The sequence below is a fragment of the Neltuma alba genome, unplaced genomic scaffold, assembly GCF_004799145.2.
Source record: "Neltuma alba isolate B1F8T4 unplaced genomic scaffold, ASM479914v2 tig00007441_pilon, whole genome shotgun sequence".
Taxonomy (NCBI): Eukaryota; Viridiplantae; Streptophyta; class Magnoliopsida; order Fabales; family Fabaceae; genus Neltuma; species Neltuma alba.
Window position 1 is genome coordinate 178,914 of NW_021634784.1, and position 26,015 is coordinate 204,928.

At 34.0% G+C, this 26,015-nt stretch overlaps 4 protein-coding genes across 5 annotated transcripts; 2 read left to right on the forward strand and 2 right to left on the reverse strand.

Annotated features, from left to right (window-relative positions):
* The first annotated feature begins 761 nt into the window (after window positions 1-761).
* LOC114752566 (UBX domain-containing protein 1-A-like) lies at window positions 762-4,236 on the forward strand. Its single transcript, XM_028941305.1, has 10 exons — window positions 762-855; window positions 1,001-1,077; window positions 1,516-1,661; window positions 1,848-1,911; window positions 2,169-2,236; window positions 2,394-2,475; window positions 2,787-2,870; window positions 3,003-3,089; window positions 3,581-3,700; window positions 3,944-4,236. Exons 1-10 carry the CDS (start codon window positions 762-764, stop codon window positions 4,130-4,132), a joined length of 1,011 nt encoding a protein of 336 aa, XP_028797138.1. The 3' UTR covers window positions 4,133-4,236.
* Window positions 4,237-4,992: 756 nt separating this feature from the next.
* On the reverse strand, window positions 4,993-6,787 carry LOC114752560 (omega-hydroxypalmitate O-feruloyl transferase-like). The gene is made up of 2 exons (XM_028941297.1): window positions 6,347-6,787; window positions 4,993-5,898 (listed from the first exon to the last, which is right to left on the reverse strand). Exons 1-2 carry the CDS (start codon window positions 6,785-6,787, stop codon window positions 4,993-4,995), a joined length of 1,347 nt encoding a protein of 448 aa, XP_028797130.1.
* A 3,945-nt stretch (window positions 6,788-10,732) lies between these two features.
* Window positions 10,733-15,677, forward strand: LOC114752568 (ankyrin repeat and SAM domain-containing protein 6). The gene is made up of 6 exons (XM_028941307.1): window positions 10,733-11,289; window positions 12,089-12,150; window positions 12,258-12,520; window positions 14,474-14,548; window positions 14,669-14,731; window positions 15,360-15,677. The coding sequence occupies exons 1-6, from the start codon at window positions 11,183-11,185 to the stop codon at window positions 15,402-15,404; spliced, it is 615 nt and encodes a 204-aa protein (XP_028797140.1). The 5' UTR covers window positions 10,733-11,182; the 3' UTR covers window positions 15,405-15,677.
* Window positions 15,678-16,389: 712 nt separating this feature from the next.
* On the reverse strand, window positions 16,390-22,047 carry LOC114752565 (GPI transamidase component PIG-S). 2 transcript variants are annotated; one of them, XM_028941303.1, is made up of 13 exons: window positions 21,793-22,047; window positions 21,008-21,701; window positions 20,251-20,335; window positions 20,078-20,167; window positions 19,583-19,656; window positions 18,816-18,900; window positions 18,618-18,707; window positions 18,216-18,346; window positions 17,644-17,725; window positions 17,504-17,551; window positions 17,080-17,152; window positions 16,864-16,967; window positions 16,390-16,780 (listed from the first exon to the last, which is right to left on the reverse strand). In XM_028941303.1, the coding sequence occupies exons 1-13, from the start codon at window positions 21,965-21,967 to the stop codon at window positions 16,661-16,663; spliced, it is 1,851 nt and encodes a 616-aa protein (XP_028797136.1). In that variant the 5' UTR covers window positions 21,968-22,047; the 3' UTR covers window positions 16,390-16,660. The 2 variants fall into 2 exon arrangements, with proteins under 2 accessions (XP_028797136.1, XP_028797137.1); XM_028941304.1 differs by lacking the exons at window positions 16,390-16,780; window positions 16,864-16,967 and adding an exon at window positions 17,326-17,384.
* Window positions 22,048-26,015: the final 3,968 nt, after the last annotated feature.

Sequence of the window (26,015 nt, forward strand, 5' to 3'; positions counted from 1 at the left end):
TCTTTCTCGATTTCTCTTCTCATGTTGGATGGAAATCAAAGAAGAATCTCAATCCACAGCATTCCGATATTCTTGTGTTGCTTCCATAGTGGGATTTCTTGACGGCACTGGAAGAATTTCGAGAAATTTATACCTCGCTGTTTGCATGGCCTAATTGATATTTCAAAGCTTGCTCGATTGACTTTTCCTTCTCCATTAAGTCGAGCATCTTCCTTTCCTTTGCGAAAAGGTATTTATATTTTTTAACCATGTCATTTTGGGACTGGGAATTTAAGGTTTTAATCTCAAAATACATTTAGAGAAATTGAATTCAGGTTGCTATGGAGAAACACCATCTCTTTTTGATTCTTATTGATCTAGCCCCTTTGGATCTTGGTTTTTTTTAAATTTTTTTTATTTATAAATTGTATGTTGCATTTGGCTGATGAAAACCTGTGGATAATGAAACGAGTTAAAAAAAAAGAATTTGCAGTAAACAAAAAAGAATTTTTCTTTTGGTTTCCTCTAAAATCTCAACTCTGGCTCCTTTTTCCAGCTTGCAAAAACAAAGTGTTTGTAAAGTTGTTTTGTTCCATCCAGAAATTGATCTGAAAGTTGGGGGTATTTAGTTCTTGTTTTTATTTTCAGATTAAAATGCCCTTAATAGTGAATCCGTAAGGGAGGGAACTGGGAAATAACATGTTATATCCACTTTTGGATTTTCTCATAATGGGATGACAATGTACTGCTTTTGGCTGCAGTCTCTTATTTTGTCGATTGCAATGGCTGTTCCAAAAGTGGACAGAAAGATGCTTGAAGAACTTGAAACAATGGGATTTCCAAAGGCAACGGCAACTCGAGCACTGCATTATTCTGGTTAGTCTATTTACCATATAAAATATATTTCTTAGACGTGTCATTTCTTTTGCAAGCTGGTTTTTATACTAAAAGAAGTTCCCATTTTTAGGCTATTAGTAATTTGTGTCATATTTCCTTAAACCAAGATGTTTCTCTTTTCCAGGCAATACCAATGTAGAGGATGCTATAAATTGGATAGTTGATCATGAGAATGATCCTGACATTGATGAGATTCCGTTGGTAAGTTTCTGTATCACTGTTTTCATAATTTTTAAATATTTTTTGTGAGAATTTTTTTTTTTTAAAAAAAAATTGATGCAAGTTGGTTCCTGTCATGCACCAATGACAACATTGGTACTGATTTGACGAGGAAAAAATCTTAAAGACACTAAATTCTGTGAGAAGCAATGCGTTGAAGGTGAAATGCTGATCAAAGGTCTCACTTTCCAAAGCAAAAACCACCACCACAGGATTAAAGATACATTAATAGCTTTATTTACATGGCTTTAAGTTTTCTTTGTTTGTTTTTTTTTTTTTTAAGATTTTGATATTTCATCTCGTACAGTATCAAGTTACACCAAAGTGATTTGGCAAAATCCTTCAGTTTGCTAGGTACAAGTTATGGTAGGTCGCTATGGTTCGGCGAACTCATCGTTTCAAATGTTGACATTCTTCCAGGTGGACGTAGATATTGAGATTGGTTCTTCTCAATCATTCCCTATAACAGAAGAAATGGAAATCAAAGCACAGAAGCTAAGGAAGAATAGTTCTCCTCATTCGTTCCCTATCACAGAAGAATCGCAAATCAAAGGACAGAAGCTAAGGTTTATTTACAGCTGCTCACACTATTTTCCAAGCAGTTGCTAGTTCTGACAAATTGACTTGATATAATTATTGACCACTATAGATGATGTATTTCGTATGGTGCTATAACTTCACCTAAATAATGGAAATTTTGAACTCATTATTTCCCCTTCTTCTGGTTGGTTCCTCTTATCATTGATGCTCAGTAGGGAACAACTGCACAAGATGAAAGAAGAGAAAGAAAAGAAATTGGAGATAGAAAGGGAAAAGGTACATGCTTTTATTGTTCATAATTCAATAAGCTTCAAATAAATGTTAAGATCACACAAGAACTTATTGTTCATAATTCAATAAGCTTCAAATATTTGTTAAGATCAGAAGAATTTTTCTTACTATTTCAGCCCATTTTGGTGGAATCAACAAGAAGTTAGGATTTCAGTTAGCTCTGTTTTTCTTTTTTTTGTCTCGCAATAGTCTTTAACTGTGGCAACATTAATTCATGTAATTGTTTACTGCTCTCATTTCAGGAGAGAATCGAAGCAGGTAAGAAACTCAATGAGATGAAGCGAATTGCTGAAGAAAATGAAAGGCAACGGTATGTTCATATTTAATACTCCTCGGGTTCTAAATATACGACCTACACTATAAAAATGGGTCTTATATTTAGGACCGGAAGGAGTAATTGAGGTCTAAATTTTATTCTGGTGTTATAAGGATGTTAGGTGGTTCCACTTACGCATGTTGGTTATCAGACATATAGCCTTGCGGAAAGCAGAGAAAGAAGAAGAGAAAAGAGCAAGGGAAAGAGTCATGCGGAAACTAGAACAGGATAAGGTGAAGAACTTATTATCTATATTTTGACTTTTGACTGAAAATTTTTAACAACTTTTTTATATTTAATATGTTGAATTTGACAAATTTCTCCATCATTGCTTATAAAGTTCCTTCATCGCTAAGCATGAATGATTACGTCAATCTGTTGAACTCCAGTTAGAGATAGGAAAAACAATATAGACATGCGTTATTCTGACTGAAGAGGATGCGCATATACATATGACAACATCAATCGCATATTATACCTGATTATGTGTTCCATCTTATTGTGAGCATTATTGAGAAGGCTTGAAGTTTGTCTGTCTTTACAGATAAACAGAAGGTCTACACTTGGGTTGCCCCTAGAAGGCCATCAAACCGTGAAATCTTCAGCTACAACAGTACAAAAAGAACAGGTATGATTTCTGCTTTCTCTTACATTGAACTTAAAGATCCATGTATTTTATATTTAGATGAAATTTGTGATTTTTTACCCTTCCATTCCATCAATGACATTTAAAATTTTAAACACTTTATTGCTTCAATAGAAACTGCAGAATCCAAGGCCTGTTTACACAGTTACAAAAGTTGAGCTCTTCAGAGAATGTTTGAGGTCCCTCAAGCTTAACCACCAGGTTAATAAATTTTGTTTCTTTTTCTTCAGCTAATTTTGATGCGCATTTGTCTAATGCAGTAGTTATGGAATTCTTCAATAGGGTAGATATAGGCTCATTTGACGTGTACGGTAGGATAATTTTTTTAAAACAAAGTCTATTATTACTCATTTTTGCAAAGTAATCCAAGTCATTTGTGCACCCAACCTGTTCTGTAGTTAAAATCCTTACATGTTCTAAATGAAAGATGTGCTGATCACCCTATTTTTACACAATATATTGTCTGATGGGATGATATATGTTTAAGTTTTATGCGTCTTTGTAGTTGTAACCTTATGAGAATCCACAAGAAGCAATCTACAAATTCTGAAACTTCTAATCACAATTATGTCAGTGGCTTCGTATAACGTGCTTTATTCCCCCAGTATTGCATTAGTTTTTTCTGGTGTGGAAGTTGATCTTAATAGCTGTTTTTCTAATGCTTTCTTTATTTGTTTTTAAAATGCTTATAGGATGAGCAAGCAAGAGTCAGAAGGGCCTTTGAAACACTCTTAATTTATGTTGGGAATGTTGTCAAGAATCCCAACCAGGAAAAATACAGGAAGATCCGATTTAGCAACCCATTATTCCAGGTAACACGTTGTTTTGATCAATGGTAAGAGACTACAGGTTCTCTGAAAAATTTGATAATTTAGATGGCCATATCTTTACCCCTCTAAATAGTTAATTCAAGCTGGGCCATTAAGTTTGGGGATACTGGCATTCCTTGTGTCTAATTAAGTGGATTTAGTTAGAACTGGTTTTTACACTTTAGAGTTGTTACAGTGCGCAGAATATGTCTTGTCTCTCATAATTTTCTATCTCTTTTTGAACAGGATAGAGTTGGGAGTTTGATTGGAGGTGTGGAATTTCTTGAACTATGTGGGTTTGAGAGAACGGGTGACTTTTTGTATCTTCCCGAGGAAAAGGTGGACATAACACTACTAAATTCAGCTGGATCCGTGTTGAAGTCTGCTATCACAAATCCCTTCTTTGGACTTTTCAGTACTCGGACAGTGTCATAATTATCTTTCATTTGATCTTCAATTGAACTCTTGATGCTAGTATGGAAACTGATGTATCTATTTTAGGCTCCCCTGGATCAAATAAAGAAACCATGTTATGCTTTGGCAATGAATGCAGTTGATTTTATCTGAATTATACCCGAGAATACTGTTTTTAAGAATTATTCTACCTACACGGATATGTCACCATCCAAAAGCAATTAGACTTTGTCATGCCGTCCATGTTTGGATATTTGTGAATTAATCAAACATCATTTTCCAACATCACCCATGTATTTTTTATTTGTCAAAATTTAATCTCACAATATCTTGCAGCTAAAAATAAATACCTCAGTTGATAAGCCTTGTTTTGGCCAAAAAAAAAAAATGATAAGCCTTGCCCTTATAATATATTTTTTCAACATAAACGCTAATTTTATAATAACATTGCTTTATTGCAGATAAACTACTTTTAGAAACTATCGTCTAGAACACTACATATATGGATTTTTTCCCATCTTCTCTAGTCACTAAACAACAAATATATTATAGCAAAATATTATAGCAGTTGGCCTCGGAATGCAGCACCGTTGGCCCTTTTTAATAAGAACGGTGGGAACGTTGGTTTTAAATGCTGTTTCAAAATTAATAACGTTTAAACATGGATAGGTTATGATAATTAATATAATTAAAGGTTATTATATGAATGGTGTTTGTAAGTCAGGCACGCTGTCATATAGTTGAATCCTAACAAAGCCCAGGAAAATTCATGTTATTGAAAATATCATTGCATATGGTACTGTCTCATAGATTATTGAAAAAGATGAAGGTTCTAAATCCAAGATACAGATACTCTATCATATTATTATAAGTAAATAATTTCATACTTCAAGCATGATTCTGCAGAACTCTTGCATCTGATCTTCAGGTAAATCCAGGCAAATATTAAGACCTCCATCACCTTCTGTTGCCGGCAACATCATAACCAAACCAGCCTTAAGTTCAAGTGGAGTAGCACATTTTACTCTACCCCAAGCAAATTCTTGATCCTCTAACCCTAATTTCATCCAAGCCACCAATGAAAAACTGTTTTCTGAACAGGGCACTCCTCTGTTTTCCTCTAACCAGTCAATCCCTGACCTCACATACTCTTCATCTATCCTCTCAATCCCCTCTTTCACTTTCCTTATCAGAGAAACATCATCTTCTTCCCTGAGCTCCTTCACAGTGGCCCTAGCAAATCCAGGGACCAGTGCATTACCTGCAAACCCTTCTTCTTGCAGTTCTGGCACAATCCACTTCCTCACTTCAACTGGGAATAGCATTGTGGATATCTCTTCCTCTGGCATCTTCATTGCAAAGCTCCTTGCTTTCCATATTCTCACTGCAACTACTTGAAATGAACTGATGTTCTTTAAGGTGTTTTGCTTCATCATAGCATTCTTCTTGAAGCTGGAAACTTGTTGTGCTGATAAATGAAGCACATGAACTTTGTTTTCTGTTAGGGATCTTGGTCTGGTGATTCTGATGCCACTTGTGCCACGAGAAGTGAACACATTATTACTGTTTGTGCTTGTGGTTTTGGAGTATTCATAATGTGGGTGAGAAATTTTTAAAGGGTTTCTTGCTTTAAGAAATGTTCTATCTGCATTGGGTATTATTCTGAAGCTATCACCTCTTGTTAAGGCAGCTAAGTTCTTCTCAAAGTCACTTATTGCTATACCATCAAGTGTGCAGTGGTTGTAGTGAGAGGCAAGTGCCAAGCTTCCACATCCAAACTGAGTTAACTGTCATGACCACAAAATAATTAATTTTCAGCAAAATTTTTTGTGGATAAATAATCAATAAATAAAATTAAAAAGAAGCCAAACTATTCAAAACAGATTGATGGAATGTTTTCATTTCATATTAGTGTGGGAAAAATTAATTTATCACTTCTTTTGATTATTGATCAAGTCCCTTTTGTTTCAGGTGATTGATTAAAACAAAGGAAAACTAGAGGGGCCTCATTGATAATAGAAGTACTTGCGAACCAACTTTCCCTATTATTGTGCATTGCAATAAATAGATGTTTTCTAGCAAAGGATTAGCAAAACAAACCCAATCAGACCAATTAAATTGCATCTGCATCAAATATGCATGTTGCAACGGATAATATTTAGATCATACTCATGGAATTGTAGTTGCGATTCAAGAAAGAAATATATGAAAAGAAACTTCAATAGAATTAGGAACCTGTAAAGATGTAAGAGGCTTATCTTTCAAGTCAATTTCTTCATCCTCTTCAAGCAAGAAACCAATAAGCTGCTTTAACTTTGGATTAGACACAGACATATCACCAAATTCACTCAACTCTGTATCAGTTTTTGCTGCGGCGACAACGATGCCGGCACCATTACAGTCGATCTCAAAACGATCACCATCTGAACTTGGCACAAGACGACCAGCCATGAAGTCATAATGCACAAGCATTTGACGTAGAGCACTATACAACTTGTTACAAATCTCAGAAAAGCTCATTTGGTTACTTGGAGGATCAAAGAAGGAGGAAGAATCTTGATAAGCAACTAGGGTTAAGTCAATATTCGACAAGAACATTCTCTTATTGGGTGTGGATTCTTCAGGACAAATCACAATTTTCTCAACCAGTTCTATATCATCAGTGATTGCCTTCATGTTTGATAAAACTTGACACGAATTAATCAGGATCTCTAATGTGGTTTCTAGAGATAATGAGAAAACTTGATCCAATGTTGGATGATGTTTGCCTAAGGTGGCTAAATATAGTATCGTTTTTCTAACATCATGAGAAAGCATATTTATGTAGAATTAATGAAGGTTTTGTAACATTGTTTTGTCAAGTTACATAATGTTATTTCTCTCTGCAGTTATGACTTTTTGGAAGAGCAGTTGCATTTGAAAATTTAATTTCAGCTGTTTCTCATCGCATAACTTTCTCTTCAGTCTTCAGTTCTCTTGTCAAGTTACATAATGTTAACTTATTTCTCTTCACATAAGCTTTTGACTGTTTCATGTGATATATTTAGGAAAGTTTTGTTTTTTTGTTTTTGGTATAAACCATCCGGTATCCAACCGCGCCTTTTCTGGGCGCCAGCCTCTTTGGGCTAGTTGTACCCAAGGGATCGACTAGTCCGGATTCAGGCCGGGCGACAAGTAAAGCCCTCCCCGGTACCCTTTTTAACAAGTGAGGATTCGAACCCCTGCCCTCAAAGAGCAGAAACTCGCCTCACTTGTGACCTAGCCAGTCACCACTAGGCCAGGAGTATTCGGATTAGGAAAGTTTTGTTTGTTCGGCTATGACTTTGGAAGTATTTGGGACCAAACAATTTTTGGATTTTCGGAACCATATTTTTTTCATTTTAGAGCAATTTTGATTATTAAATGGGGCCCAACAAGAAGTTTATTACTCCTTTGATCCTATTTATAAGGCACTTCCAGCATATTTCACACAGACCAAGAAAAACTTTAAAATGCATTAACTCTCTATTAAAATATAATAACCTTCCAATTTTACCCCTATTTAATATACACATCTTTAAAAAAAATAGTTATTTATACTATAATAAATGAAAGATGAAATCGTATATTCATGCTAAAAATTTAATAAAGTAACTTATAAATAAGAAAAAAAAATCTTCTGTCTTTGCTTTATAAATAAGACCAGAGGAGTAATTTTTTGCTAAAAAAGAAAGTTTTAGTGTTAAAGAGATTTTTTTTTCATTAATGTGAATAAATTTTTTTTGCCTTTTATGAAATGCGGAGAATATTAACTACACTCTTCATTTAAGATCTCATGCTTTTTTTAATCCATTACTCAATGTAAGGAATTTGTGCATCCATCATGCCCACTGAAGGTTAAACGTGTAATCCCATGTTTAAATAAGATTTAAGGAGATATTTAGTGTTAGCTAAATTAAGATCTCATGCTCAAGGATCCGAAGTTTTCATCCCTTTTAAACATTAATTCATATGACATTGGATTAATATATACTTTATACAAATTATTTACAGTAATTTTTGCTGAAAGTATAAATTAGTTACATTGATTTTATCTAAAGTTTAGACTAATTCTATTTGGCACCCTTCTCATTGCATGAGTATCAGTGTATCACTCCATTCTAGACGTTCATGATGCATTGCAAAAAGCTTTTGAGTATTTAATTTCTATCAATATGTTAATTTGAAAGATAATAAAACTTTCAAGATACCTAGCAAAATCATAAACAATATAACTATTGATATTAATCATCATGAAAGAAGCGTAGATTTTTTAACAAGCTAATGCAAGTAGTGTTAAATGGGTGAAATATTATACTCGCCCGTTCTTAATATAAGACTTAGGGGATGTTTGGTAACACTAATAAGTGTTTTTAAAAAACACTTTTTTTCCAAATCGAAATAATCTCTTCCACATATTTATTTCATATATCGTAAAAGCATTTTTAAAACCATAATTTGATTTTTATCCAAACACCCTCTTGATTATTAAATTAATTTTAGTCCTAAATGTAAGATCTGTTTTTTACATTTATCATTCTTTTCTAAATTATCTCTATATATACCCCCTCAATCATAATCAAGTAAGAGAAAGGGAGGATCTTAAGAAAGATGATTATGGTATTTTAGAAAAAACATATCATATTTTTTATAATTAATTAACTTACTTAACTTTCCCAATCTACTCAACTTAGTTAAATATATCTTATATTAAGGATAGGAGGAATGCAAACACATTTTTCATCAATATGAGAAGTTATCCTTAATGAGGATATCAATAAGTTAACAGATGTGCAGATTTTCTTGCGCTACCCATCTATAATTTGAAACTTTTCTTGGGACTTTAGTCTGGTTTCTTTTTGCTCATAGAACCCTTTTTAAAAAAAATTAAAAGTCGGCATCAATGTGTATTACATATGAAATACTACCTCTGGTCCTTAATATAAGAACTCGTTTGACTTTTATTTTGGTCCTAATTGTAAGACCCCAATCCACTTTATCTCTCATATTTATATATTTTTTCTAAGGTAGTCCCCCTAATAATGGTAGTTCTAGCTAATAATCTTGATTAGTAAGGATATTTTAGGAAAGACAACACATATTTATTACAAATAACTAACTTAACTTATTTTCTTAATCTCTTCAAATTAGTCAACTAGCTCTTATAATTAGGACCGGAGGTAGTATAAGAAATAAAATTTAAGCTGAGCAAGTGGTTCAATGCCAGGCAAATCTGACCTTGTTCTCAAGCCATTTGAGCTATTTGAATTTTGGATTTAGGGTCAAATCCTACCTTATCATCAAGCTATTTAAGCATGAATATGCTGCTAGTAAGTATGAGCATCTCTCCCAATATTTTAAGGGACAAGTCCATTTGTTGTGATCAATAGACATATTTATGATTTATTTTTTTAAATCTCATTCAAAATTTTGAATTACTTTTTTAACAATGTTATGTGGAAAAATAATGGGTAGTTGTTAAAGAATTACTTTTGATCCCAACATCGATTTATAAGAAACGTATTTCGATTTTTTTGGGCCAAAGGTATTTTGAATGATGATAATGAAATTTTTTTGTGATAAATAAAATTATGGAAAAATTGATAAAAATCCTCAATTGAAAATCTTATTGGTGAAGTCGATACTTCGTCTTTACAAAATTTCCAAATGCAAGGTGTTTTTATTTTATAAAAATTATGTGTTCTTGTTACCAATAAGAAAATTTTTTCCAATTTTCTCTGAAATTATTTTCTTAGTTTTAAAATATTTAAGGAAATTTTTTCAAGTCAGGTCCCAATCTTGTTTAGGCTGGGCACTCAGATGAGGTATAATTCTTTAAAAATAATTTTTTACTCATAATTTATAGAATATAAAATAATAATAATTTAATTACAATTAAATTAATAAATAATATTTTTTGTTGGGCACATATATTCTCACATACAATTCTGCTTAAGACATTATTAGGTATTAAATGTAGGTATCTTTTTTAATGAAGTAGTTGCTTTGAGAGATTAGCGTCTTTTATTAGACCTAACTCTATTACTAAATACTCCTCCGGTCCTTATTATAAGATCCAATTTGATTTTTTATTTGGTCCTAATTATAAGACCCAATCCATTTTGTCTCTTATATTTATGCATTTTTTTCCAAGATAATCCTTCTAATAATGATAGTTTTAGCCAATATACTTAATTAGCAAGGATATTTTAGGAATGACAACATTTATTTATTATAAATAACCCACTTAACTTACTTCCTTAATCTCCTCAAATAAGTCAATTGGGTCTTATAATTAGGACCGGAGGAGTAATATTTTTTTATTTCAATTAAATTCCAATTCAAAAAAATTAATCGAATTATCTATCCATTCCAAAAGCTAAGAATGAGCTTCACTAATATTAAGGGGTGTTTGTATAGAAAACAAAATATGATTTTAAAAATATTTTTACAATATATAAAATAAATATATAAAAAAAATTTTTTTGTTTTATGAAAAAATATTTTTTTATTTATAGCCAAATACCCCTAAAAGACATTTACCGTGCCATATTACGGTATGTGTATTCCGAAGGCTCAATAATGCTGAGTCTGCTTCGCTGGTGGGTGCCAGAGCGGAGCCCCGAAATGTCCCTTCGGCCCTTCTGCCCTCTCGGCCAGGACCTCTATTGATTCTCTTCGTAGCTTCCCCTCTCGCCCTCTCTTCCCCTCCCTATGCTTCATCTGCGACAGCGTCAACACTAATCAAATCACGCATTCAAAAAAGTGTCCGCTTTCTTGGTTTTGGCCAACTCAAAGACCGTCATTGAATTCAGACTCGCTTTTCTCCGAATTCGAATTTTTATTATACCCCGTCTTTTTGCTTGTTTTTGATTCTTTTGTAAGGTTAAGAGGGCTAGGGTTTTCTTTCATATTCTCTGATCCTTTCTGGACGTGGGCATTCAGCGTCTCGGTAATTTTGCGTTTGCCTGCTGCGTTCGGTTTCTTGGTGCTGTGAAATTAGGGTTTAGGATTAGTGTTGGTTTTTTCTTCATTTCGAATTAGCAGTTGAAGATGTATGCTGATCGGGTGGAGACTGGAGCGAGGAGGTCAGTAAAGGAACGTCTTAATGGCAATTTTGTCAGTGACTCTGCCCGCCCGCGCCAAATCACCGGGAAGAGGTCTACCTTCTGTCCCCTCAGTTTGTTCTGCGGTGCATGCTCGTTTACTTAGAAAAACTTCTGATGAAATATGCGGTGATCATTCATTGGTTTGGTGTCGTATTGAATCACATTTTATATGTTCCAGTTGGGTGGGCTGCTTTCTATTATTATTTTATCGTGATCTTCATACTGAGTGGTATCGCAGCACATTCTTCTCAGCATAGTAGCAGGAACTTGGATGATAGCAATTAAGGTTTTTTATGATATTTGATAAATGGGCTGTAGTCCACTATCTGCGACTTGGTTCTTGAACTACTTGCTTTAGCATGAAGATAATATGTCTAATATGTCTTACTTATTCTTGTTATTTCAATTCCTGTCACATGTGGCTTGTATTTTTCAGAACATGGAATCTGATTTTAAGGATTTTCTTTTTAATTACTCGTAGTCAATTAGACATGCTCCTTTTATGCCTTGTCATGCATAGAATAGGGAAAAATGGCAAAAAAATTTCTTAGTGGGACATCTGACTTAGTTACCCCATCAGAAGTTCTTCTGTAGACAGCGTAATTTTTTACCTCTACCTTGAATTTTCACATTTGGTTATTTACTTTTTGTCTGTTGGAGTAGTATCATTTACTTGCTGAATTACGGCTCTAGCTTGTATATTTATACTCTAAAGTTGGTTGTATGGTCATAACTGTTTCAAATAAGTATGCCCCTCCTACGTGGCAAGTTATTCGATATTCTTGAACGTTGAAATGACTATTTAAAATAAAAATTTTAATGATTTAGTTAAGAGGCATTTATTTTGCAGGCAGAGACAAGAAGACAAATGGGAGCATGATCTTTTTGAGGATGATGAACCTCGAGTTTCTAGTATGGATTAACTTTGTTATTATCATATGCAAGTACAAGTTGCTGATCTTGCTGTATGCCTTTATTTCTTTTATGGGTTTTGATATTTTTCTTAATGACTTGTGAAGAACGCCAGCTCGGTGCTCCTGATCTTCGCCTGAAGCTTCAGAAAAGGGGGCTTCAACCAGCTGCTCAGAGTGGAAAGAATTCTGCTACAGGTATGCGTGATCTACGTGAAAAGTTATCAGGGACAATGACTCAACAGCCTAAAAACTCAGATCCACCAAAGTCAAAAGTGGAAGCTGTTAAACCAAGCAGTAAAAGTGTCATTGCTGAGGCTCCTGCGAAAAGAGCAACTAACCCAGCTTCCAAAAAGAAGACATCACAAAAGGTTAATCGTTATTATTATTTTTCTTTATTTGTTAGTAATTTGGTATCAACTAACTGTCTTTGGTCATTCTTAATGTTCATTATGCTTTAACGCCAACTTTTACTGGATGGTGCATACCCTGTTGTGTCTTGCATGGAGGATGACTGCATAGTAATTAAAGTGTGTTAGGTGTATTAGTGCTTTTACCCTCTTAAATGAAAGCACGAATCTTCAGGGAAGCTTTGCGGCCCCTCTTTCTATTTTGTTTAAAAGTTAGAATATCAGATTGTGAATCCAGATAAGAGGGGAGATATATTTAGAAGAATGGAGCTCAAACTTAAAAAATTCTGATTTTTCTTAAATAATAGAAAAAGATGGATAAGTTATTTCAGAGTTGGTTTCTATTAAAAGTTATAAGCTTGAAGGAAGAGATGCTCGGTATCTAACTTAGCCATCTTCATTGAAGGCTCCAAGAACCTTTGAATCACTTGCTTTGAGGTCATCTGTTGAGCCACTACCAACCATTTAGCTCCTCTCTCTGGTATTCACCCTCATTCAACCAACCCGTGAGAGGGCTTTGGAAAACTGGATTTTGGAAATTATAACATGAACCTAACCCAAGAATCTAGTTCATTTGCCTGGTCATTTAGTGTGGTAACACTGGGTCAAATGAAATGAAGCAGGAATTCTTGCTGCTTAAGCATTCTTTTGTAATTGAAGCATAAAATCTGGTTCTGCTAGCTGATCCATTATTTGTCACAAAGCACTACTAGGAATAGGATGTGCTGGCAAGATTCAATATATTAGATGTACATTAGTGAGAGATTAAACCAAAAAAAAAAAAAAAACATGTTAAGGTTTGAAAGTTGTATCGGAGATGCTGGTGTTGAAGTAGATTAATAGTAGCATGATAAAAGATAAGTAGGGCATGTGGATTTCTTTTTTTTTTTTTGGTAACTTTATTTGAAGGTGAGATAAAACATGTAGAGGTGAATATACTTTTGTCATGAGATAGAAGTTTAAGAGAATTTTATGAATATTATTTGGAGAATAACAACCACGCAGCTATGACCATTTGTTATGTGCCTTCCGAACTTGGTAAAAATTGTTAGAAGTTTAGGTAGATGTATCATTGAAGAGCAGGGGCATAATTATTACTACATTTTTAATATAAGAGCTAGTTTGACTTTTAATTTAGTCCTAAATATAATATCATAATTCACTTTGTCTCTTATATTTAATCATTTTTTTCAAAGTAGTCCTTATTGTGGTTGCACATATTAAAGATTTCATCGAATTATAGTTCTAGTTAACACATGATTAGTAAGGATATTTTAGGGAATTCAACTCGTATTTGTTACAAATAACTAATTTGACAAATTTTCTTAATATACTCAAATTAGTCAATTAACTCTTATATTAAGGACCGGAGGTAGTATTTTTGTCGGGAGCTTGATGGGTAAAGAGGCATAAATTAATTGACTATCATAGCAGCTGTGGGAATTGCAATTAAGTGCACTTGATGATATAATGAGGATCTGCCATTGCACTGCACAGTTTGTCTTGTTACAGATGTCCTGTAATAATGATAATGAGATTATTATTTATCAAACATGAATCTTGTGTTTGTAATATTTGAAATTGCTGGCGGAAGATGGTGAAAATGGGTGAAGCATTTGGTGTTGTACATAATGCTAACGGGCTGACTGTTTAAAGAGGTATATGATAGGTTTAATTTGGCATGTAAGCCCATTTTGATGGACCCGGATCATAGTTGTGGTAGGTGACAGTGTGCTTGCTCTGGGAGTCAATTTATGTTTATAAAATTTTATTAGTTTTGGTCCAAGAAGTGTCATCTTCACATAATTTGCATGAGGATATCAATTTTGTTAAATGTTTTCTCCCTATATTTTCCAAAACTCTTGAACTCTTAATTTGCATTTCCTCACTATAACTACTGTTCTTGCTTTACAGGCTGGTACTTCAGTGGATGAATTCTTGCATTCCCTGGGTCTTGGGAAGTATCTCATAACTTTTCAAGCTGAAGAAGTATGTAGCGCATTAACAAATCTTTCTTTCCATTTTCCTTTAGTTGCAAGGTCAATGCTATTGGGATTTCATTTTTTTCATCCGGAGTTAATATTTCATCTGTAAAACCTGTTTCTTCAGGTTGATATGACAGCTCTCATGCACATGACTGATGATGATCTCAAGGCTATGGGTATACCAATGGTAAGTGTAATTGAAGTGCTTGCACTATGCATTGTGTTCCTGCAGCAATATTTTGTGTGTGCATCGAGCATGTTGGATAGGACAATGCCCTTGTGAGCCATTCACAATTGTTGCGTATCACTTACTAGTGAGTAACTACTCCATGCTTCCTTGGAATCCCAGACCCTGAATTTTATGTTCGTATTAGTGCTGCTGTGAGATGGTTACTCCATCAATGACATGAAGTTGGGGATGTTTGCCCATGCAATTTACCCGTAGCATATTGAATTAGTCAACTTGATGCGACTTCTGTCCTACTAGAACAGATTTTCCTCCAGCAGGAAGGTCTCAAGGTTATGGGACTTGATGTCACCTTTGAAAGCAATGCTTTACTTTCGCTAAAAGTGACTTGGAATATTAACTTTCTGTTCAAAATATAGTCTTCTCAATACTGTTGGCCCAAAAATAAACAAGAATCAATACCATAATTGTGGTGTTATGGATCATTTAGATGCGATAGTTTCAGAGAGTATTATATCATAGTCACATCATGCCCTCGTATTTCATCCAACCATGTTCACCTTTGTCTTTAATTTCCTTCCCCCCCCCCCTAATGTGTCTCATTCTGAATTTACATTGTTGTTTTCAGGGGCCAAGGAAGAAGATACTTTTAGCTTTAGAGTCAAAGGGTTGACAATTGGAAACAGTTATATTTTACTTCGTTTGGTAGTGTAATATTGTTACAGATATAGCTTATGTTCTAGGCTTATGTTTATACTTCATTAACCTTGTTTCTAACCGCCCTTTCTTTTGGCTTTTCTTTTTATGCTTTTATAGCCCCCTTTTTTTCATCCTCTTCCCTCTACCTCCGCAAGTTTCATTGATTGTTAGTGGCAGAATCATGCAATTGAATATTGATATTAGATAACTTAAAATCTGATATAATGGAATCTATTATAGCTCCCTAGCCTTTTAGTAACGTGGCTTTTATTGACATCAAAATAATTCAAACACTCCATGTTGTCTCTCTTCGCAATGTAAGAGTTTGTTTTTGAATTCATGTGGCACATTATTCAATGAACTGTTATGTGGTATTCCACATCAGAGCCTATGTGTTTTCTGATGTTAGGTATAACTTAGCAGTTACGTTGTACGATTATTAAGCCGATAGTAGCAGGTGATACAAGCCAAGAGGACGAGAAAAATATGCCGTTTTATGATTTGTATGGAGCTCCAAAAGAAGCCGTTATCGTGCACCACATTGAAATTGAAATTTTTGCCAAAAATGGTCGATAAATTAAAAATTTCACTCGTTGAAATTAGCCGTGTCATTGTTAAATGCAATGGAATTACTTTTAACCTAGGTTTGAAGAGAATTGGCTTTATATGAAGTCAGTTGACACCTATGCCAGTAATACCAAAAATAAACACAATTAATTTAACTGTGTCCTTTAAATTCATTTGTGCGAAAATTGCTGGTACAATATACGACAATATTGCGTGAAATCTTGTGCCGTAGCTGCCCCATGGATCTTGCATAAAGTTAAAATTTTGCCGGTTATGAATAAATGGATCCTATTTCGTTCAATTTATTCCCCTATTTCTTTCCTCCACCCTTTCTTGAGGGTTAGAATGAAAAGCCATAAAGAAACCTGACCAGTCTAATGACAGAATATGGCTCTCAGTATCTCTTCCTCCTGTATATAAATTATCATGAGACCCCTTCGGTAATGTGTCAAAACAAATTTGCCGTTTCAACCGTCAACTGTCATCAGAAAATATTGCCAGGTTCTAAAATGTTTGGTGAAAGCTTCTAATTTCTATATAAACACAACAATTAAGCAAAACTTAAGGAGGGGAAGCATTTTACATGTGTTAGAATGCTTCACCCATCATCTAGATCTCACTCTACAGGGGAACCTTCACACAAACCCTCCAGGGCCAAGGGGATCAAGATGTAATTTTTGCTTTGGTCTTCCATGCCAAGTACTTCCAATTTTCTTGCTTGTACCTTTTCCATTCTCTTAAAGCAGCCAATATTACATGCATTAAAACTGGAAGAAAGAATGGCTGCAACAAGAGAAAAAATATAAGACAATGATTTACTCAACTTCCAGCTCAAGGTTTAGAATAGACAGAGTTGAGAGACAAACCGAATAGACGGCAAAACAATGCTCAAATGAATAATAGCTGATTGACATAATTGAAGGGTGAAAAAAGGCATCCTCTGCCAAAGACCTTGATTGCCTTGAGGATACTGACATTCAAATATTTTATTATAATTTAGCAACAAGGAATATAAAAAGTAAGCCTTAACATAACCAGCAACAAGATTTGATATCAATGTTCAAGTCAAGGAAGAATATTACCTGCTGAAGCATCGTATATGCCAACAGATGCATTACTTTGAGCCAATTTTGCAGCCTCTAGAGAAAACTTCACCTGCTCAAAGACAACACGTTGAGGGGATGAGAGAGAGAAAATCTAAATCCATATCTACAAGACTACAAGGTAAGAAATGATTTAGAAAAATTGGCATATAGTTAAATTAGGCATAAGTGATATTAAATAATCAATTATATCGTGATTAATAAAACTGAAAAATCGAAGTATACAATTTCTGAATATAATTTGCAATTGCATAACATATAGCTGAGATGTCTGCACGCTGCACCTGGATGCAAACGGGAAAAAATGGCATTGCTACGCTAACTTACGGATTATTGCTAAAAACTAAATAGTATTGTTTACCTATATTTGCCGCAGGCCCAAAAAAAAAAAAATTGAACTCACCTGTTTTCCAATTTCATCCTTGATAATCATCCTAGGCAACGATTGTACCTAGAGAAATTTTTGAGCTTTAGCCAATAATAGCAAGCTAAATCATGTACATGTGACAACATATAAAGAAAGGACATCATTGATAACAATACCAATCTAGAAAGAGATCCAAGCGTCGTAGCACAAGTTTGAAGATTAAAGCATGTATGGTGCCGGGATAAAACATCCAACTCCCTACACATGCAGCCAATTCTTTCAGTGTCTTGTTATAAAAGTCAGAAAGCAAGGAAAAACGAACTCACCTATTTAAAGTATATGCACATATTATATGATGTAAATGGGTTCCATATGCAGCATCCCAAGAAACTAATTGAGTGAGTCACTGAAGAGGCATGAGTTAATACCACCCCATAAAATGCTTCAGCCTGTTACTAGCAATATCCTATTCATGGCTTACATACCATGCATCCCTCACAAATTGTTCTATAGGAGACCTCTTCCTTGAACGCCTACGACCATTTCAACGGGGGACTTGTGCTGTTGCACAATTACAAAATGATAATTCAAAACATTTGCCCCTTCGGTAGTCAGAATATATGCTCACTAAATCAATTTGAAATATGATGGTCATTTAGTACCTATGTGGTTAGTTTGTGCAGCTGGCATCACGCTTTCAAAAGTCATCCAAAAAAAATCATTAAGGTCTAAGAACCATTAATTTTACCATTCTGTGAAACCTCTTTCACTCCCAAGGAGGATGGATGTTCCTGATAGACCAACGTAGAGGTTAGTGGACTTAAGACCAAAAAGTTGCCGGAGCTGCCCCAAAACAACTTCAAAAACCTTCTGGAGATCCTGTTTCAAAATATGAATGCTTCAATATAGAGGAAAATAATGCATGACCATCTGCAAAAATGTGACTGTGTGTGTTCAGGTGCCATTAAATTTGTTCAATGGAAATTAAAGTAGGCACTTCAAAAAACCAGAAAAATGCAATTCCATACATCTATTTGTATAACTGATTACTCTATGTTGGTGTGCTATAGATACAATAAAACGTTAAAAGGTATCAGTATATGGCAGATACGAAACTGATAAACATTCTAATCAATGAAGAAAAGAAAACCTGTGGAGAAATCATATTCCTGACTATATCTTTAGTATCTGAGTTCTTTACACAGCTCTTAGGATTCCAGACGACAACACCTCCCCACATCTACAATATTCCAGATTGGAACCTTCAATGTTAAGCAATCTGGCAATTTCATGGGAGCAAAAATACAAAGAGAAGAGGTGATGCGATTTTAAAGTTGTGAAGATTAACCGGTGATATAAAACCATTTGTCTCAGATCTCTCTCCATTTGGAAGTATCAATTGAAGAGGGCACTCCTTTGCAGAAGGTATATACCTGTTATAAAAGACAAAGAAGCTTGAAATTTATACTCTGGCTATTATAATAGTTGCCCTACAGCTAAACATGATTTTTAAGCTAAAACCAAAAATTTGAGAAGACACACACACACATGCACGTGCATATCAGCCGAGAGAGAGAAAAGATAAAATCAGAAAAGTTATATGAAGCTTTTCTTTTTCTCTGATGCTAAGGTTATAAATAAAATGATCTAGACTAAATATTTATCTCAGGTGTAGGCCAAAGGGGTACAAATTTCTCCGGCACTGTGCAGTGTCGCTCTAATATGTAATTGGCAGCTACTTCCACCACATCGTCTTTGGGGGAGAGTACTATTTTTATGTCCTTCTCATGGGTTTCTGATAAGGGTTTTCTAAGGAGAATTTTTTTTTTTTTTTTGGGTGGTTTGAGAAAGGGGGTTCGTTCCTTGGAGATCTGCACAGGGATCAGAAGGCTATTTTGAGCCGAAGTCTGGGTTGTTTACATCTTTCTTTCCTTTAGGAAAGAAACTTGTGTCCTGTCATTCTATCTTTGTAAATCATTCTTTTCTCATCCATGAATTATTTTTTTCATTAAAATGTTTATCTTCAGATGTACTTATCAATTACTCAACAAGTTATATCTCATTAAATATGCGAATAAAGCCTAAGTAATGATAGGATTGAGTTAAAGAATATACACCACAAATTGCAATATCTTTGACCTCCCGCCAGCAGCAGCAGAAGTATCCAAGTGCCACTCATTTGAATTAACCTGTTCAACAAGAAATATTGACTCAACACCAACAACAATAACATGTCTTATCCCATCAGCCACATGAATCACATAACATCATTGTACTCTATCAAACCCTAAGAAATATTGACTTAACCAAAATAACTTCTTATAATATTCCAGATACTAGAAACATTGCATAACAATGATAAAAGGACAGAATATTTTAAGCATAACAGAGACAAAGAATTCATAGCTATTTTTCTGCCATGAACCGAAAGAGGTGAGCAAATGACTCGACGTCAAATATCCTCCTTTTATAAGTGAGAATGTGAGATATCATGGTTTGCAACATGTATAGGGCTCTAGATGGAAAGGCACATTGAATACTGCAAGCTGCATTTTTGAAGTGTACATGCTATTCAATTAAGGGCTGTAAAGCACTAGACAAGAAGCGTACAAAGAAAGGAAGGTCCTTGGTACTAAATATATGACTGCCATGCCTATCATCCCAGAAAGATAATGAAGACTTCGGTGTGTAGTATAAAACCTGCCAATGATGATGACCATTAAAACCATTCAAATCCAAATTATCAAATTAGTCTCATCACTGTTAGACTTACAAGCACTCACCTGGCTTTCAACTGTTACATTAGCAATAGGTTGCAAAGCCTCAATCACAGGGTGCACTAGAACCTCGCCTACCTCATGAAAATTCCTACAATAGCATCATCATGAGAACTCTAGAGCATCATCAAGCTTATGCTGCTACACATTATAAACAGTGTCTAGTTTTTTTATTTATCAAGGAAAAAAATACTCAGCAACTGAGGTTTTTATATACCAATCCAGCAACTATCGGCCAGAATAAGCTTTGATCAACTAGAAGCACATATATTCTATAGCTGCTCCAACTTGTAATTTTATATAAATCATATCTTCTTTCACATAAAGTTCAATACACAATGATAACCGCATCCATCAAATCAAACACAAGAATTTGGCATAGAAAAAAGGGGCAAAGATGAGGAGGGGGAAAAAAAAAACAAACAAACATATTCCAGAACGCGTGAAGTTCTGAGATAACAAATAGGCCAACAACATCTTTTATTCTTGCATAAATTAAGGCTTCAAATCTAACCCTAACAATCCAGCATTAATCAGATTAGCATAATGGCTCTATACGATTTCATATATCAATATTTCATAAAACAACCAGAAAAATGACGTTTGAGAAAGGCCATGAGATGATGAAGACCAGAAAAACAATGCTCGTAGTCCCACAAAGTATTACATTTACAAAAGAAGGAAAAGAACGAAAATGAACATTTGGAAAACATTTTAACGAAATTAATGTAACTACAATATTTCAACTTTCAATATTCCATACCAATCATACACCCAATCTCGTGGGTCTGCATTGAGCAAACTAAAAGATAGAACAATCTTCCCATCAGCACCCACAGGCATGAACTCTCCTTGAATCGAACCTTCTTCTTTCCCACCGTTAACAAACACCTTAACAAAGATTTCAGCTATCCTTGACACTGCCTCCTCCTCAGAAATGGTTCCAGTTATCCATGCATGACGATACTTCCCAACCACAGCTCTCACTTCCTCATCACCGTTCACCACAACAACACTATAAACCTTGCCTCCATACCCAGAATCATAACAAGACCCTAGCATAGACTGCAGCAATTCGTCAGCCTCTTCGTCATTATCCTTCAACTTCCCAATAGAATCAAATTTATTGATTGGACCACACTTCCAAGAGCATGATGGTTTCATATTCTTTGTCTCCACGCAATGGGACCGGGAATCCACAACCACGGATACAGTATAGTTATCATTACAAGTGCCACATTGCGAAGATTTGGAGCTCAACTCAAGCATTCTCTTCTCAATCGCTGATTCAAGCTCATCTGCTCCAAAGCTCTTAGAATCAAAGCCAACAAATATTGCCTGGAATTGGCATGGAAAAAGTAACGGGTTGGACTCAATCTGAGCTGAAAAAGACTCAATACTTCGGAATGGAAGTGGGGCGCGATAGATTTCAATGGATTTCCACAGAATAGGGAATCCTGAAAAGAATAAAGGCACACCAATTAGTTGTAGAAATTACAAGCATACAAACACATACAAACACAACACATAGTTAGAGAGTGTGTAGACCGAGGATGAAGGAGAAGAGGACAGAGAGACTGAGGATGAGGCGCTTCAACCCAGGTTTGGCCTTTCGCATGGTCTTAGGATCAAAGTCGGGATCGGATTCGTGTGGCTCCGACATCTGAGTCACTGGGCTCTTCTCTTCGGAAGTTTGTAACGGAGATTCAGAGATCTCCGCCATTGCAATAGCGGCAAGCAACCGAAGTTTTCTGTAACTTTAATTGGCTTCGTTTCTACTGTTCACCTTTCAGTTTTGTATCGATCAACCCCCAGTGAGCAATGTTCAGGTAAATGACCCGCACTCTGTTTTATACGCTTAAAAGTATATCAATCCATATCAATAATCAAAGTAAACGTTTTTTGGATAAAAAACTTAAAATTTATTAGGGAAAATTTATATTTTATATTTATTATACCAAGTTCTTTAACCACACATGATTTAGGTATAAAGAATTTGATATAAATATTATTCTCATAAATAATCAATATTTTGCACATAAATTAGCATTAACATTAGTATAAATTTTATCACGGCTGCATTATATCACGCTTATAAATTTTACAACAAATCATTAAACATTAAGCATTACAATTGGTCATTACTCTTCCGATTCTAAATATAAGACTCATTTAATGGGTTTTATATTTAGGATTACATTATAAAATAGGTCTTATATTTAGAACTGGAAGGAGTATAAGAATTAGAATATGTTTGGGAAAGATTAACAAATTGAAACGTTAACCTTTGTGAAGTTAGTTAACCAGTGGGTAATTTTGTGTCAGACTAGTAAAGACAAGAGGATAATATTTATCCAGTTTTAAATATAAGAACCATTTTATAATGTACATTATATTACAAAATAGGTATTATATTTATGATCAACAGAGTAATTATTTTGGAACCTTTTGAATTGCATTACTGCGTCATATTCTTAATATAAGAATTGGTTAGATATTTAATTTGTACTAAATATAAGATTTTAATCTATTTTGTTTTCAATGCTCATCCATTTTATCCCTCAAGTAATTTTGATAGTGATTACACATGTTAGAGTGTCTCTATTAATAGCAGTTTCAATACACATTATTAATAGGAATATTTTTAAAAAGATATCATACATTTATTATAAATAACTAATTTAGTTTTTTTTAAATATTTATAAATTAATCATCTAGCTTTTACACAGAGAACTCCTGACATGTGAACAAAAGCCTTCAATTGTGAAGCTTCACACTTTGATAATAATCTTGAATGGTACCTTCGCCTAAAATAACATTGGGGTGTTTGACAAGATGAAAAAGTGCTTTTCATAAACATTTTTTTCATAAAACGAGACAGACTTCTTCATATATTTATTTCGTATATCGTAAAAATATTTTTAAAGCTATAGTTTGACTCCATTTAAACATCCCCATTGTCGAGCAGCTCATAGCATCTCGTTCACGTGGTGGTGATATCACATAGCCCGCCAAAAGTTCGATCAGATGTTTCAAATGTCTCAATGAGGTGGTGGTATAAGGAACGCTGTGCTTGCTGCATATTATCATCATAAAGGGTATCCAAATGAAGTTCTAAATATTTACCACAGGACATTTTCAAAGGAGTTAGACCCAGTAGTTTTGTTTTTACTGTGGCATTGAAGGTGTGCAGCAGGTTGCTTGATTTGAAAATAGGAGACCTGCTTTTCAAGTGTTCTCTTTGATGCCTCACTAAAATATCATATTTTGGGCTGCTTTGATTTTGGGCTTAGCTCAAAATGGTTTTGCAGGAAAAAAACTGGAATCATTGGTAGGGATGTAGAGTCTAGGCTGTGAACCTGACCCCTTTTTCTTTTTTTCTTGAGAAGTTCAGGAAAAAAAGGAGCTAAGTGGAATTAGATTCCAGTCCTTTTCTACCAAGTTCCTCATAGTACTCGGGCAGGCATCAAAATAGGAAGAAACAAGTATCCCCCAACTTGGCCAACGCATTAACAGCATTGTTTGCTTGCCTTCCAGTAAAACATAACCTGATCTCCCAGTCATACATCAACGAATCATGAATCTGTAAGAACAGAAGGCTACAAGAAGGAGTAGGATGATCTTCAGCTAGAGAATCAACCAAACTTTTTGCAATTCAAGTATAACTTTCTTGAATCCAAAATCTCAGGCCAGTTTTAGTCCCTATACCCTAAGCTTCCGCCTCCAAGACACTGCATAAACCAATCTGGAATGAGAAACCCACTATCCAATTACCAAATTAGTCTGCTATGAGCCTGACTTTGTTTGTCTCATAGTGCACTTGTTCACAGATCGATTGTCTCGAGTTGGGAACATCCATTCATAGGACTGGATTTGGAGCGAGTCTCTAGAATTGCAGTAATTGATATGTATTTTGACTGTGGACAATGCATGTGCCTTTTTAGTTAAACATGAACAAATAGAATTTTTTAAAATTTGCCGAAATAATCATATTCCTCATATTATTTATGCTTATTCTATGAAAACATTTTGAAAACAAATTATTAGTTGTGTCACCAAACTTATTAATACCGTTATATAACTTGTCAACTATATTACAGAAATTAAAAAATTCTCAATTCATTAGACACTTAAAAATCTTTTAAAATCAAAATACCTCTCAAATCATGTAGTCCATAATGTTATTAGAATTATTAATATCTTTACAATAGTTATTAACCGTATAACTGAAATTGAAAAAATCTTACTTTCACAATTTCCTTAAAAGCAAGTTATTAATTGCATTATTAAACTTGTTAATATCATTATATAACTTATCAACTACGTTTACAAAAGTTGAAAAATTTTCACATTATTATGCAGGATAATAAATGGCATAAGTAAATGTACAGATATTATTTGGCATTCGCTTACGTATCACAAAGTTTTTGAAAGATTAGTGAATGCATAATAAATTAAAAAATTTTCATCTTCTATAACATGACTAACAAATTATGTAACAGTATTAACAAGTTTCATAATCTAATTAACAACTTTTTTTTAGGAACTTGTGAAAAGAGCGATTTTTTTTTCAACTTTAATAATACGGTTAACAATTCTTGTAATAATATTAACAACTCTAATAACATTATTTACCATGTGATGTGAGAGGTATTTTGATATTGAGAGATTTTTGAGAGCCTAATAAATTAGAATTTTTTGTTAACAAATCATATAACAATATTAACAAGTTTGATAATGTAATTAACAACCTGTTTTGAAAATATTTTTATAGAATAAGCATAAATGACATAAAGACAATTATTAAAATAAAATTTTTCTTACTGAAATCACTATTTAATATGAATCCAAGAGGGGGGGGGGAAGGCAAATCAATGGATCGTGAGTCAATGTAAGCACAATGTGTTGAGGAAGTTTGACACAAGATAAAACAGAGTGGTAGGCGAGCTGCTTAAGAAAATAACCTCGCTTTCCAAGCTCAAATTTTTCTCTCTGTTGACTCACTACTTGGTGTTAAACTTGTGATTTACTACCTCATCTTTTAATATAATTATTTATTTAATTTTTATTTTGATCTTAAATATAAGATCTCAATTTATTTTGTTTATTATATTTATTTATTCTTTCATGAGATAGTCCTTGTAATAATGATAGTTCTAACCAATACACTTGATTAGCAACGATATTTTAGAAAAGACAATACCTATTTATTATAAATAACTAACTTAATTAATTTTTTTAATATACTCAAATTAGTCAACTAGCTTTTATATTAAATATCAGAGATAGTATGATTTATTTCTAATAGGGTCAACCTAAATATCAAGATATTTACGGAGCCTAAAATCCTAGGTTAAGAAAATAAATCTATAATAAATTTACATCACCCTACTTTGTTTATTTAGGGAGTGTTCGGATGAAATACAAACAATGATTTCAAAAATAATTTTACGATATACGAACAAATATGTGGAAGAGTATGTCTTGATTTGTGAAAAAATACTTTTCAAAAATACTTTTCTCGGACACCAAACATTCACTTGATCTGCCAAGATAAGAAGCTTTTGTGCCATTACCCCAAAACACCATTGGAAGCATACTTTGTTGATAAGTGAAAAATAACTCGTTGAATGAGTTTAAGCACTTTTTTCTTAAATCAAGAAGATTAAAAGATGTGGGAGGTCCTGGACACAATAGTTAATAGTCAATAATGCTAAAACCAATCTGCCGACAAAAGCAAACATACCCGGCTGGCAACATCGTCCTTTGAT

Coding starts and splice junctions, on each gene's coding strand:
- LOC114752566 (XM_028941305.1), top strand. CDS start 762: ATGGCTGTTCCAAAAGTGGACAGAAAGATGCTTGAAGAACTTGAAACA. Junction 2,871..3,002: donor CAACAGTACAAAAAGAACAG/GTATGATTTCTG, acceptor TTGCTTCAATAG/AAACTGCAGAATCCAAGGCC. Junction 3,090..3,580: donor CCCTCAAGCTTAACCACCAG/GTTAATAAATTT, acceptor AAATGCTTATAG/GATGAGCAAGCAAGAGTCAG.
- LOC114752560 (XM_028941297.1), bottom strand. CDS start 6,787: ATGAAGGCAATCACTGATGATATAGAACTGGTTGAGAAAATTGTGATT. Junction 5,899..6,346: donor AGCCTCTTACATCTTTACAG/GTTCCTAATTCT, acceptor TGGTCATGACAG/TTAACTCAGTTTGGATGTGG.
- LOC114752568 (XM_028941307.1), top strand. CDS start 11,183: ATGTATGCTGATCGGGTGGAGACTGGAGCGAGGAGGTCAGTAAAGGAA. Junction 12,521..14,473: donor AAAAGAAGACATCACAAAAG/GTTAATCGTTAT, acceptor CTTGCTTTACAG/GCTGGTACTTCAGTGGATGA. Junction 14,732..15,359: donor AGGCTATGGGTATACCAATG/GTAAGTGTAATT, acceptor TGTTGTTTTCAG/GGGCCAAGGAAGAAGATACT.
- LOC114752565 (XM_028941303.1), bottom strand. CDS start 21,967: ATGGCGGAGATCTCTGAATCTCCGTTACAAACTTCCGAAGAGAAGAGC. Junction 16,968..17,079: donor CATATACGATGCTTCAGCAG/GTAATATTCTTC, acceptor TTTGAATGTCAG/TATCCTCAAGGCAATCAAGG. Junction 16,781..16,863: donor ATTGTTTTGCCGTCTATTCG/GTTTGTCTCTCA, acceptor CTCTTGTTGCAG/CCATTCTTTCTTCCAGTTTT.